General features: G+C 40.1%; 1 protein-coding gene across 6 annotated transcripts in view; it reads right to left on the bottom strand.

Moving 5' to 3' along the window:
• The window catches only part of rbms3 (RNA binding motif, single stranded interacting protein), a 453,566-nt gene that overhangs the window by 221,977 nt on the left and 218,211 nt on the right, over positions 1–13,378 (bottom strand). For all 6 annotated transcript variants that reach the window (XM_047383175.1, XM_047383169.1, XM_047383170.1 and 3 more), the window contains one exon: positions 7,716–7,774. In XM_047383175.1, coding sequence (XP_047239131.1) covers positions 7,716–7,774 — 59 coding nt within the window. The remainder of the gene's footprint in view (positions 1–7,715; positions 7,775–13,378) is intronic.

Below are 13,378 nucleotides of genomic sequence, written 5' to 3'. Positions count from 1 at the left end.
AAAATCTTATACCATGAGACAAAGATTGAACTAGATGGACACAATCACATGTATGGAGGAGTCAAGGTGAAGCTATCAACCAAAGGAAACTGTACTATCGATCAAGCAAGGTGAAAACAATTAGGTGTTCCAAAAGAAGAAAGATTTCAAATGCACATCAAAAGTCTTTGGTAATGTGTAGGCTAGAGTAGCCCCCAACTCTACCATTTTGGAAAAAAAAAAATCTGATGAGGAGTGTGGTCAAATGTCCAGCCAAAATTACACCAGCAGCTTGGTGTTGGCTATGAAAAGCATGTGTTCGAGATGCAACTTGATAAGGGACTAACCAAATATTAGTGGGAGTACATATGTATATATTTGAGTGCGTCTGTTTACAGTGTAGATTCTTTAAACATGACTTAAATTGAAGGGAATGAAAGAAGAGGTTGGTGTGTTTCACATCAAGTCACCCACATAAATGAGTAAATGACAATAAGTCTTTCAAGATGCACTTTTATGTAATGCCCTTGAGAATTTTTAGCAACCACATTTAAAATAGATGGCAAGTTCCAGGGCAAAGAAATGAACAACAAACTGCAGAACACACAGACACAAGAGAATATCTGCTCATCACATCTGTCCCCCACAATTCACTGCGGTGGCCCTGTCACAGCGGAGCGCCAGTCCGGCCAGTGAATCTCTGCGCAGTTTTATCTCCCAGTGGCGGCGGAGGAGGAAAACTAAGGTCCTTCAAAGGGCTGAGGTCATTTCCTGTGCCTCCAGGCTATGACAGAAAAAAAATAAAATGTCTTCATTTGGTCAGTCCTGCTTTATTTCAAATGCTGACACTGCCTTTTAAGAGGGCCCTTGTGGGTACGGATGGCAAATGAGCGGTTTTGTGTTGTCGCAATCTATCCCTCTCCCTACTCCTCCTGCCACCCCCCCTGCTATATCTTTGATGCAAACCCCAAATCATTGTTGTATTTTTAAAGTATGTGTGAAAGTGCAAGGGCAGATACAAAAATGGCAGTATGTGAGAGAAGTAGTGTGAAATAAAGAGCTGAATGGTTCCTCTCGTCCACAGCCCTCTACAGCCCTAAAGCCCTTTTCATAACTTCCTGTTTCTCTCTGAACGGGGAAAAGCACATGTGTGTAGCAGGAATGCAGTGTTTATATGCAACTGATGTTGATGTTCATGTGTGTGTGTGTCACAAAGTAAGGCAGCAGTGAGCAAATGAGTCAGAACTGGCAAGATAAAGAGGCTCAGTGAAGGGTCTGCATGTTGCGATGGTGGAGGAGAGCAGCCAAAGCAGGCAGACAGGCACACATGCTGGGATGTTAGGAGGAAGAGTGATAGATCTGTTGCATGGCCACTGTTACTGCAAGAGCAGAACACACCTCGGGCAGATGGATGGGGAGTGCGTGTGGGGGTACGATTAATCTTTGTGAGTGTGCCCTTTGTGTTGGAGTGCGTGGGAGAGTTGGATTACATAGTCTTGGAGTGTAGTTTTGAGATGTGGTACTTCAAACAGAGCTTTACAGTACTTTTACAGCTACTAAGGGCAAATGTAGCAGACAGATGTATGGTAGAGCCGAAACAACAGCATGTTCAGGTTAGTGTGTGGGTATTTGTCATGGTGTGTGTTTGTTCGTGCTTTGGAAAACACCTGACCTGTAAGTACAGAAAGCATCGCCACTTGATTTTTTTTGCTTTTCTACAAAACTCCCACTCCTACTATTCCAACAAACATCTCACCCAGTAATATTTCTTCCATCATCTTTATTGTTCAGTTTAGTTCTCTTTTATAGCCTTTTTATTGGTGAAGCACAAAAGTTACGCTATAACACAGATCTTAAAACGCTCATATAGAAGAATAAAACTCATTAGTCAAGAAATTGTGTTTTTTTGTTTGATATTGCAAATAGCAAATCAGCCAATCATGTGGTAGCAACTCTATAAATTAAGTGTATTATTACATATACATTATGAAAAAAATTTAATAGAGTTCATACTGGGCATTAGTATGGTGTAAAAAAGGAGATTTCTGTGACTTTGAATGTAGCATGATTGTTGTTTCCAGACCAGCTACTCTAAATATTTAAGAAACTGCTTATCTCCTGGTATTTTCACTCGCAACCATCTTTCCAGTTTACAGAGAATGACCTGAAAAACAGAAAGTATCCAGCCAATGCAGTTGTGTGCACGAAAATGCCATGTTGATGTCAGAGCTCAGAGGAGAGTAGGCAGACTGGTTCGAGATTATAGAAAGCCAAAAGGAGCTCAACCGCTTGCTACAATCAAGGTATGCAGAATACAGTCTCTGGACTCACAACAGGTCAAATGTTTACGCAGACCGCACAAGGTGCCACTCCTGTCAACTAAGAACAGGAAACTGAGGCTACAATTTACACAGGCTGACCAAAACAATATGAAAGCAGTGATCCGTTCTCCCGTGTATTAATGGTTCAAGTTATTTGTGCAATGGTGTGAGGGATTGTAAATAATTTCTTGAAAACATGAAATATATGAATAATTTTAATGGTCAAAACACTCATCTGGGCTTCCTCAATCTCCATATGTATGTCTATGTATCAAAATCAAATGGCAATAAATAAAAAAATATTAGATATTATTATTATAACTGTAATACCAATGTTTTTATCTGCTTCGAGTAATCATTGTTGCTTTTAGATTTTGATTAGATAATGTTTTATATTCTTGTTTGGTATACAATACTGGTCAAATGTTTTAGATACACTTTTTCACTTAATGGGTGTTTATTTTCATGACTATTTACATTGCAGATTCTCACCAAAGGCAACAAAACTATGAATGAACACAAATGGAATTATATAGTAAACATCAATGGCCTAGTGAAATAACTAAACATTTTCTTATTTTTCATATTTTTTCAAAATAGCCTCCCTTTGCTCTGATTACTGCTTTGCTCTCTTGGCATTCTCTCATGAGCTTCATGAGGTGGTCACATGAAATAGTTTTCCAAAGAGTCTCGAAAGAACTTCCCAGAGGTGCATTGGGAGACGTCCAAAAGTTAATATTTCACTCATCACAGCAAAGGGTGGCTACTTTAAGAAATCTAAAATATACTGCTCAAAAAAATAAAAGGAACGCTCAAATAACACATCCTAGATCTGAATGAATGAAATATCCTCATTGAATACTTTGTTCTGTACAAAGTTGAATGTGCTGACAACAAAATCACACAAAAATCATTAATGGAAATCAAATTTATTAACCAATGGAGGCCTGGATTTGGAGTCACACACAACATTAAAGTGGAACAACACACTACAGGCTGATCCAACTTTGATGTAATGTCCTTAAAACAAGTCAAAATGAGGCTCAGTATTGTGTGTGGCCTCCATGTGCCTATATGACCTCCCTACAACGCCTGGGAATGCTCCTGATGAGATGGCAGATGGTCTCCTGAGGGATCTCCTCCCAGACCTGGACTAAAGCATCCACCAACTCCTGGACAGTCTGTGGTGCAACGTGACGTTGGTGGATGGAGCGAGACATGATGTCCCAGATGTGCTCAATCGGATTCAGGTCTGGGGAACGGGCGGGCCAGTCCATAGCTTCAATGTCTTCATCTTGCAGGAACTGCTGACACACTCCAGCCACATGAGGTCTAGCATTGTCCTGCATTAGGAGGAACCCAGGGCCAACCGCACCAGCATATGGTCTCACAAGGGGTCTGAGGATCTCATCTCGGTACCTGATGGCAGTCAGGCTACCTCTGGCGAGAGCATGGAGGGTCATGTGGCCCTCCAAAGAAATGCCACCCCACACCATTACTGACCCACTGCCAAACCGGTCATGCTGAAGGATGTTGCAGGCAGCAGATCGCTCTCCACTGTGTCTCCAGACTCTGTCACGTCTGTCACATGTGCTCAGTGTGAACCTGATTTCATCTGTGAAGACCACAGGGTGTCAGTGGTGAATTTGCCAATCCTGGTGTTCTCTGGCCAAGCGTCCTGCACGGTGACGGGCTGTGAGCACAACCTCCATTTGTGGACGTCGGGCCCTCATACCATCCTCATGGAGTCGGTTTCTAACCGTTTGTGCAGACACATGCACATTTGTGGCCTGCTGGAGGTCATTTTGCAGGGCTCTGGCAGTGCTCCTCCTGTTCCTCCTTGCACAAAGGCGGAGGTAGCGGTTCTGCTGCTGGGTTGTTGCCCTCCTACGGCCTCCTCCACGTCTCCTGGTGTACTGGTCTGTTTCCTGGTAGCGCCTCCAGGCTCTGGACACTACGCTGACAGACACAGCAAACCTTCTTGCCACAGCTCGCATTGATTTGCCATCCTGGATGAGCTGCACTACCTGAGCCACTTGTGTGGGTTGTAGAGTCCGTCTCATGCTACCACGAGTGTGAAAGCACCACCAATATTCAAAAGTGACCAAAACATCAGCCAGATAGCATAGGTACTGAGAAGTGGTCTGTGGTCCCCATCTTCAGAACTACTCCTTTATTGAGTGAGTCTTGCTAATCACCAAAGATTTCCCCCTGTTGTCTTTTCCATTTGCACAACAGCTGTGAAATTGATTGTCAATCAGTGTTGCTTCTTAAGTGGACAGTTTGATTTCACAGACGTTTGATTTACTTGGAGTTATATTGTGTTGTTTAAGTGTTCCCTTTATTTTTTTTTTGAGCAGTGTATAACAAATATATAAAGTTATTTTACAGTTGTTTGTTTGCTACATAATTGCATATGTTCATTCACAGTTTTGATGCCTTCAGTGAGAATCTACGTACAATATAAAAAGTCATAAACATAAAGAAAACCATACCGGTCTAAAGTTTTAGAAAGGCGTTCTAAAACATATGAAAAACTAAACATCAGCAAATATGTTTGCAAAAATATTGCAGTTGAATGGACTGTGAACAAAAGTTAAAACTTAGTTTATGTGCAGCATAAAAAAACTTTTTTGTTTTTTCACTGTGTTCTGTCTGGCAGAGTAGCGCACATAATTGTTGCCTGAGTGCCAAGAAGAAGCCCAACAGATTTACTTTCACAAGTGGAGCATTACGGCTATCGCTTTAATGCTCCGCTTGATATATACACTGAATATAAAACTTTAATAGAAACTGCTCTGGAATTATTTTAACTGCAATGGACATGGAGGCAGAAACGAAAATGAAAAAAAAGAAGCAAAACAGAGAGACAGGTAAGCAAAAAAGCCAAAAACGAAAGAAGAAGAAAAAAATAGAGAGAAAGAAGTATAAAGTGAATACAAGACTAGCACTGTTCGAACTTGAACGTCCCCAGCCCAGACTCCAACCCACAGCTCTGACCCCAGCCCCCAACGACCCCTATCCCCATCCGGAGAGGGGGCCATGAACAAAAGAGGGGTAGACCTTGCCCAAATGAGCGCGCCAACCAAAGCCATCCCAAGATGAAACAGTCACATTGCCCCAATGAATTCTTTTAATAATAGGACACAGGACACATGCTCCCAAACCCAAATACATTGAATCCTGTCTCCACAAGGGCATACCCTACAGAAACAAAACTATTTTACTTGATGGGTTAATAATAACTTGGCTAATGAGGTAAGTAATCCTGAGCACACAGACTGAAAAACACACTTTATGAAAATTTACTAAATTTTGGGAAATAGCAAATATTCCCCAAGCAACTAAATGAAATACGTGCTACAGCCATGCCAAGCCCTGCCCTTGTAGCCCATAACTTCTGCCAATCTAAGACAATCTAACCTGTAATAGCATTAGTATGTGAAATGTTCCTTCCATTTTATTCTGTTTTCACCGAATCTCATTTAGAACCAAATAAAAAAACAAATAATACGTAGGAGGGACAGAGGGTAGAGATAGAAAAGACACAGGAAAGAAATGGTCACAGTGTGGTGGTATTTAGTCACCACTCTGACACTTAAACAGCTCTCAGGTTGCAACAGAACAGGTCGATGGTAAAATGTGCCTGTTTCCAAGACTGATTATTTGGTTTTCATATATTTGTCTAATTCCTGAATGAAAAGCTTAACCTTTAAAGAGAATTTTTGGATAAAGAATAAAATAGATTTTTTTTGTGAAATTTTGCATTTCATCAAATTGTTTTTCAAACTAAAGAATTAAGAATTTCTTTCAAGGTTGCCAAGTCCTTCTTTTAGTACTACTTTTTTCCTCTTTATACAAGTCTTGTGTCTATCCGCCTCTCTCTTTCCACTCATAAAATATGCTTGCTTATGTTTGCCTCTTGGCATCTCAGTAGTGCTGCATACCAAGAGGGTGAGTTATGGCAAACTGTATCTCCCACACAACAAAGTGCTAAACTGGTTTAATTCTTTTTAATACTGTGTGCTGTGCATAGCTCCGATTAGGAGGACACGGAGAGTTGTAAACATTTCATTTCTTCAATTTTGTCCAACACAGAATTTTAAAGGGGTTTGTCACCTTGTTTTATAGCTCTGCTCTTTACTATTATCCACTTTAATCTGAAATCTGCAAACACATCTCTCCTACCAGCAGGCATTTATTGTTGTCTATTATCAAGCAGGACCTGTCAAGATAATCAAATTTTATTTTATCCACTAAATATAGGATTTTTGGGACCCTGAGAATTGCCTGGTAAGATAACCTCAAATGCGCAGGATAGCTAAGAAGACAGCCTCACCTTGAAAGGCCATGCTTCAGAGACTGGGAAACCACAAAAAGCAATTAAAAGTATTGATGAAACTTCAATAGCTCTTTAACAGTGCTGCCAGACACCTTAAGGCGAGCACCACACTATTTTTCTTTTCCTTATTCCTCTAATTCCTACTCTTTCACAGCTTTCCTGCTTAAGTCTTTACTGATTTTTATCATTTCCAACTGACTGCCAAAAAGTGTGTAAACTGTATTATCTGCAGCCTGAACGGCCTACAGCAAAGACACTAAGACGATGAGGGTGACAGTCATATAAACTGAGGTTCGTCCAATCCCATCCAGCTGGTTAGCACTCAAATTACTTAGGAATTTTAAAAATGAAAAAAGAAAACAAAATAAAAATGACAAAGGAAGTGCCTTAGGCCACTGCTGCCTGTAAAGCAGGATAGTATTAACCAAGATAAGGTGGTTTTCGTGAACTCTTCCTGCAGTGTTATGCTGCGTTCCATTAACCTTGGAAGTCAGAATTTGGATGTCGGAGTTTACGTCATCTCCGAGTTGTAGCGTTCCAGTTTCCTGCTCGTTTTCATTTGTATAGCTAGCAACTGTAAAAGCAGTCTTACAACAAAAACAATGACAATAAACACTGTTCTGTGCAGTATTTTGTGCATATAAACAGCGTTGAAACATTTCATTTTATAATCACTGTAAAGTAGTACATGCACAACAGACTAAATGTTACATAAATAATAAAGAACTGCTAAAAACAGTCAATGTAAGAACGTTTTACTGTTAATGATGCGAGTAGCAGCCATCTTAAATGGGCAAGTTGTTTATGGTCAAGTTGCCCCGACTTTCCGACTTGTAATTCTGACTTTCGGGGGCGTTCCAGTTGAAATTTCCTACTTGGATGTTGGAAATTCCGACTTCCGAGTACAAATGGGACGCAGCATTAGGTCAGTGGCTCCGTAACCCACTGATTTACAGCTTGCAGACTCTTCAGCTGATTTTAAATTTACACGCAGGCACGTATTGCTCTCTAAAGAGTGATGGCATGTGCCCTAAAACAAATTCAGGGCATTACCTACATAAACAAAAACTTACCTTTGCACTGGTTAGTGTTCTTGTCAAGAATGGCCTTGGTTGACACTATTTTCCCATACCTGTAGAGACAGAGAGTTCAGTTAGCATTTTCAACCAAATGACACTGAACTATTTCAGCAGTTCATTCAGATCATCAACCTGTGGTCACAGCCATGTCTTATTTTTCATATTTTCTGCCATTTAATGCAGCAAGCAATTTTCAGAGCCATACAAATGTCAAAAGCCATTGGAAAGAGAAATTACTCAAGGTTAACAACATTATGTGTACGGCTGGGCTGACTTCAAATGACTGAGCAAGCCTCTGACATTTCAAAGAGCCATCGGATAATTTCAAATGGTCTGACAGAATACAAATGCTGCAAATGCCCTTTTTGTGTTTGTGTAATATATAGAGTACACTTTTTTCAGACTAATTTATTTTAAATACGAAAACTGTAAAACAGACAGCAAGGGAAAGGAGAAAAAAATAATAAGAGATCTTTTAAGGTTTTCCTCTACTTAAAGTCAAAGTTGGTCCCAGTTTGTATTTTTTCAAACAGTGTGCTGGATCCAGCAACAAACCTTGACAACCACAGATGAAGCAAAAAAAAGGAAAAAAAAGACGTTGCGTAAGCAACTTCCAACAAGGACACGAGTCAAGCTCTATGTGACACATAATGTAGGATCTGTGAGATATAATTATTGGAAGGAAGCTACTAAATGAGTACAAAACAGCACTCAAGGACAAGGTTGATCATAACTTGTCTTCTTAAAACTAAATGAGAGTAAGGTCCATATTATCAGGTGCTGGACCAAAGCCCAGTCCGTTTACTCAAAGTGTATCACACCTCTGATTGGGTGAAAGAAGGAATGAGCTCCGACAAGTTGCCTGTACGTCAGAGAGTCAAAAAGGACAGCTCTGCACCCATACACTCAAAACTAAGGGCAATTTAGAGACACTAATTAACTTTTGAACATTGAAATTAACATTTATATCTTTGGTCTGTACAATGAAGACGTAGTAGCCAGAGGAAACTCATGCATGGATGGAGAGAGCATGTACACTCCATATAGAGTTCAACTCAAACTTTTTCAAAGCAACAAAGGTTGACCAAAGAGCTAAACGGATAAAATACTGCTATAGATGTCCAAGACAGCAGGATGCAAACCTTACCACAAAAAATAAACATATAAAGTGTTTCACAAAAGCAGTCATGCCTTGTGAATTTTTAGAGATTTTTTCACGCTACAACCACAGATTTAGGTTTTGTTGAAATGAATGGAAAATGATGCACCTTTTTATTTTTACAAATGATATCTCAAAAGTGTTGCAAGATTGTATCCAGCCCTCTTTACACTGAGACCCCTAAATAAAATCTAGTGTGACAAACTGTTTTCAAAAGTCACTTAATTTGTAAATAGAGCCTATTTGTGGTTAAATTTAAACTTAGTGTAGAACTAGCTGTCCTGTAAAGGTCTCAGTGGTTTGTTAGAGAGCAGGGGTAGAGAATCCAGGTCCAGAAAATAAAAAGCCTGCCTAGTTTTCCTTCATCCTGTTCACTTAACCAGGTGATTAGTCCCTGTCTATGTTGTGGAGATAGAAATTTAAATGGTTGGGACTAATCTCTGTACAGGCTTTTTACTTTCTGTACCTGGATTCTCCACCCCTGTTAGAGAGCAATAAAGAACAAACAGCATTGTGAAGACTATGGAACACAGCATATTGTTCAGTGATAAAGTAACACTGTGTTTGCCTGTCACGTAAAAGTAACTGAAGTGTGGGATTATAAAGTGACAAATAGTAAAAAGTTCACTGGGTCTGAATACTACTGCAAGGCATTCTATCGGACCTGTAAGCTTCCATTTCCAAACAAGATTGCATAAAAGCAAAGGCTATCTAAAAACAATAGATTTTCATAATTTTCATTGTTGTTAAAGTACTAAGCTGCTTAAAGGAGTCTTTGGCCACCTATTGTTGGGTGAAGGTTTGATGAGTAAGTGAAGCTTAAAAGATTTGCATCAGCTGACCTTTCCTGAGGATAAATGTGAATAAGTCAAAGACTTGACAGGCTAATTAAGGTCCACTGGAAACTATAAGAGCTATCCATATCCTTTTTCCTCACTATGAAATTATACAAAATAACATTTGCCCATAGGTTTTTTTTTTCTTTAGATCATACAATGGGTGGCAAAATTAAAAAATTTGATTTGCCTTTGTCCCATAAATATTTCTTCTAGATTTCTATTTAGAACAAAACTTTTCACACTGAATTGAATGACAGTCAGTTATCATATTTTCTTGTGTAATTTCAAAAGGGCTACATGCTGCATTGTTTGCAGTGTGAAAAGTGTGTGGCTAAACCGCGTAAATCTTGCTGCATGTACGCGCATGTGTGCAGCTGTTTATACACTATACACTTGTGCATGTGGTGTAACAGTTAAACCGTTTTCTGTGTGTTGAATGCACACCACAATGAATGAAGTTCGAAAGGGCACAGACACAAACATCCACACACACACACACACATTCTGTAGGGAAGACGCAGTGGTGCATCCCGGCCCATATTTCACCAGCAGGGGATAATTGTGCCATTCCTCAACGAGTGCCAGAGACTCTATTTACTGCATGCTGTGGTGGGATGGGTGGTGGATATGAACTGATGAGCTCCAAGAGGAAAACTACCAGCTCACGCATGTACACACAACTACACAGAAATAAACTCATACACACAAACTGAGCACTCACCAATCAGTGGATTGTCTCCCCTCAGTAGATAAAATAGGCCATTTTAGCTATAGGGATCCATAATCTACTTCAACAGAAAAGGCCTAAGGTGCAGTATTGGATCATACTGAGATACTCTCAAGCATAGGTTCACAGAATGAACGCAGAACAAGGAGTGCTCATTTGATTAGAGAACAATCAGAGCGTGAGTAGTGACTGCTGGGAGTCAGAACTTGCAACTGAGAAAGAAACTTACAAGTAAGGATTTTTATAACAGTTAACATGTCACACACATCACTGACACATTTAAAACCAGTACTATAAGGCAGCTTTTGCTTCCTTCTTGAGAAACCTTTCAAGAGAAACCAGAAAAGAATTGTATGAGAATGGCATTAACATTTTTAATGGAGAGAAGAATAATCTTTAATGATATATGGAAGATGATAGACAAACAGTTATGGAGCTACATGACAAAACCACTGAGGAGGCAGCCAGTTAACCAAGGCAACCAAGTTTAGATGCTTAGGGACAGTGCCTGTTCAGGACTGCCTTTGGCTGAGCAAGGTTTACATGGGGGCACCATGAAGTTGCTGCAGCGCTGCTCATACTGGCTGGTGTTTGTCCCTGGAATAATAACATGGATTGCTGAGGGTGCACCTCTAGGCAGAAGATTGTGTTTTTTTTACTTATGGCTGGCTGCCTGGTGGCGTTTCTGTGTTCCGCTGGACATACTAGCAGGGTGACAGTTAAAATCTGATGCTGTGCTGCATATCTGCGTTAAAACCTAAAGCACAAATTGGCGTACTATAGATAACCACCACCCAACACACATAACAGTTGGTTACCACGGAGACTGAACACAGGGTGGTGGATAGACATTGCTAACCAGGGAGTTACAGAGCTTCCGTTGCCTGAGTGTCAAGAGATGTCACTGTTTCATCTCCTAACATCTGAAGGAAAATTATGTTTCATTAATATTCTCCTAGCAAGAGAAACACAATTCTGTTTTGTGTTAGAAACTTTAACAAATTGCTAGGTTTACACCTAAAGTATACAAAGAGAAGATCCCTGTGTGCGACATATTAAAGAAGCAATAGTTTTCAGCAGTAAACCAGACAGCATAAATGGATTGCTGATTGGGTTGTTAAATTTTGGACACTAACTTAAATGTTCCTTTCTTAATAATAACAATGTTGCTTTCAGCCTGGAAAATAGTTAAAAAGCTTTACGCTTTTGGCATAAATTGGGGGAAAGTTCTCATTAAAACCTTGTTTGGGCTGTGTGAAAGCAGGAGACAGTAGCTTGTCGATGCCAACTCATCACTGCTAGCCTCATTAAATGTTAAAGATGGCTCATCAGTGCACGCTATCTTCTGTCCAAAAAGACACCACAAAGATGCTGCAGGGAGATGAAAAGGCCGAGCAGAAAGGAGCCTGCTTCAACCAGCTGAAGGAGACGTGCTGGATATGGATGGACGAGGTGATTCTATATGAGATGCGTGTGTAGATGTGAACAACCCTGCTGGAGGCTGTTTCGCCTCTGCCAGCCAGGCCTGGGGTGGCTTTGATGTGACAGAGGGAGTCCCTGTGAAGCGCAGGTTTAACACTGATGCTGTGGCCAGGATTCAGCGCCTGTCTCCACTAATCCTATTTCAATCATTCTTGCAGCCTCTTATCTCTGACTCTGCTGGCCCACTGCCTTTCCTCTCCCTACAAATCTTCTCTTTTTTTCTTTCTGCCTTTCTTTCTCTCATAATGTCTCTCCCCCATCCTCTCCATCTCTATCTTGTCATTTCATAGCTTTTATTCCTCTCATCCTCTGGGTGAGAGTCCCATAGGAATCATTCTGATGCAATATAAGATCAACCCAAGAAAATGCCAGAAGTAAAACCTCTTTAAAAAAAACAGACTTTATGAGCTATTTTAAGCTGATGAAAACATACAAATTGTGCTGGATGTAAAACATGTCATTCATATGACAGCTGTCTGGGCACTGAGATGTGATAAAAATCAAGCTCAGCCTGAAAGCTCGGCTTCACATTTAAAAAGAGAGCAGCTGCAAGTGTGTGAGTGACAATCCCAGGGCTGCATGTCCTTCTTCTCCTGCTTTTTTGGTGGATAAAAGGATCCAGGCGTTTTCCATTTCCAACGTCAGGGCTGGCAAACTGAAGTGGGTTTTTGCTACATGTGGACAGTGAGAGAAACTGGGCTAGATCAGACAACACGTCACTGTGGTGTTACTGGTAAATAGGAAAGGGCAGAACTGGAAAGATGAATGGACCACCCAAGTGTTCTGCTCACACTTTGCCCTACCTCTCTGGCCAGCATCTTCAATGGTCTGTGGTTTTGTCTTTGCATAATTACACAACACAGTTTTTAAAGTCAATTTTGGTGAGGGTGTTTTTTTTTTTTTTTTTTTATTAAACCAAATAAACTATATATTTGCACTTTACTGTCCATCTATGCCTGCAGCCGAAGGCATGAGATTAGCCCTGTGATGTCTAAGTTATGAGTCAAGATTTTTTTTCATGCATTTTATTCTTGTTAGGCCATGAAACAAACAAATATTCACTTTTTTGTCAAAAATTTAAATTTTTCAGGAAGTTACAGTACTGTCCATGTCAGTGGACTACATGCGCCTAAGCACTCAACACAAAACAGTATACAGTTGATGGAAGAATAAAACAAACTAGGTTTTGTCATAAACCCAGCACCACTTATTTCACTGTATGCTTTGAAAAGCACCTTAACATATTTTCACACACATTCATATTCTATAGCCCTATTGTTTAGGTCTAAATAAGAAAACAAACAGTGCAACTGTAAATCTTCCATGTAAGATAAATGAATGTTTCAAAATATCTTTAAACAGAACACAAATCATTGTGAGTCTCCATACTTCTTTAAGAATGCAGGGTTGGTATTATCATGTTATTATACTACTATCTTTGTTTTCCGAA

This window comes from Girardinichthys multiradiatus, chromosome 13 (genome assembly GCF_021462225.1).
Source record: "Girardinichthys multiradiatus isolate DD_20200921_A chromosome 13, DD_fGirMul_XY1, whole genome shotgun sequence".
Lineage (NCBI taxonomy): Eukaryota > Metazoa > Chordata > Actinopteri > Cyprinodontiformes > Goodeidae > Girardinichthys > Girardinichthys multiradiatus.
Note: the sequence above shows the minus strand (reverse complement) of the source record. Positions and strands in the feature narration are given on the sequence as shown.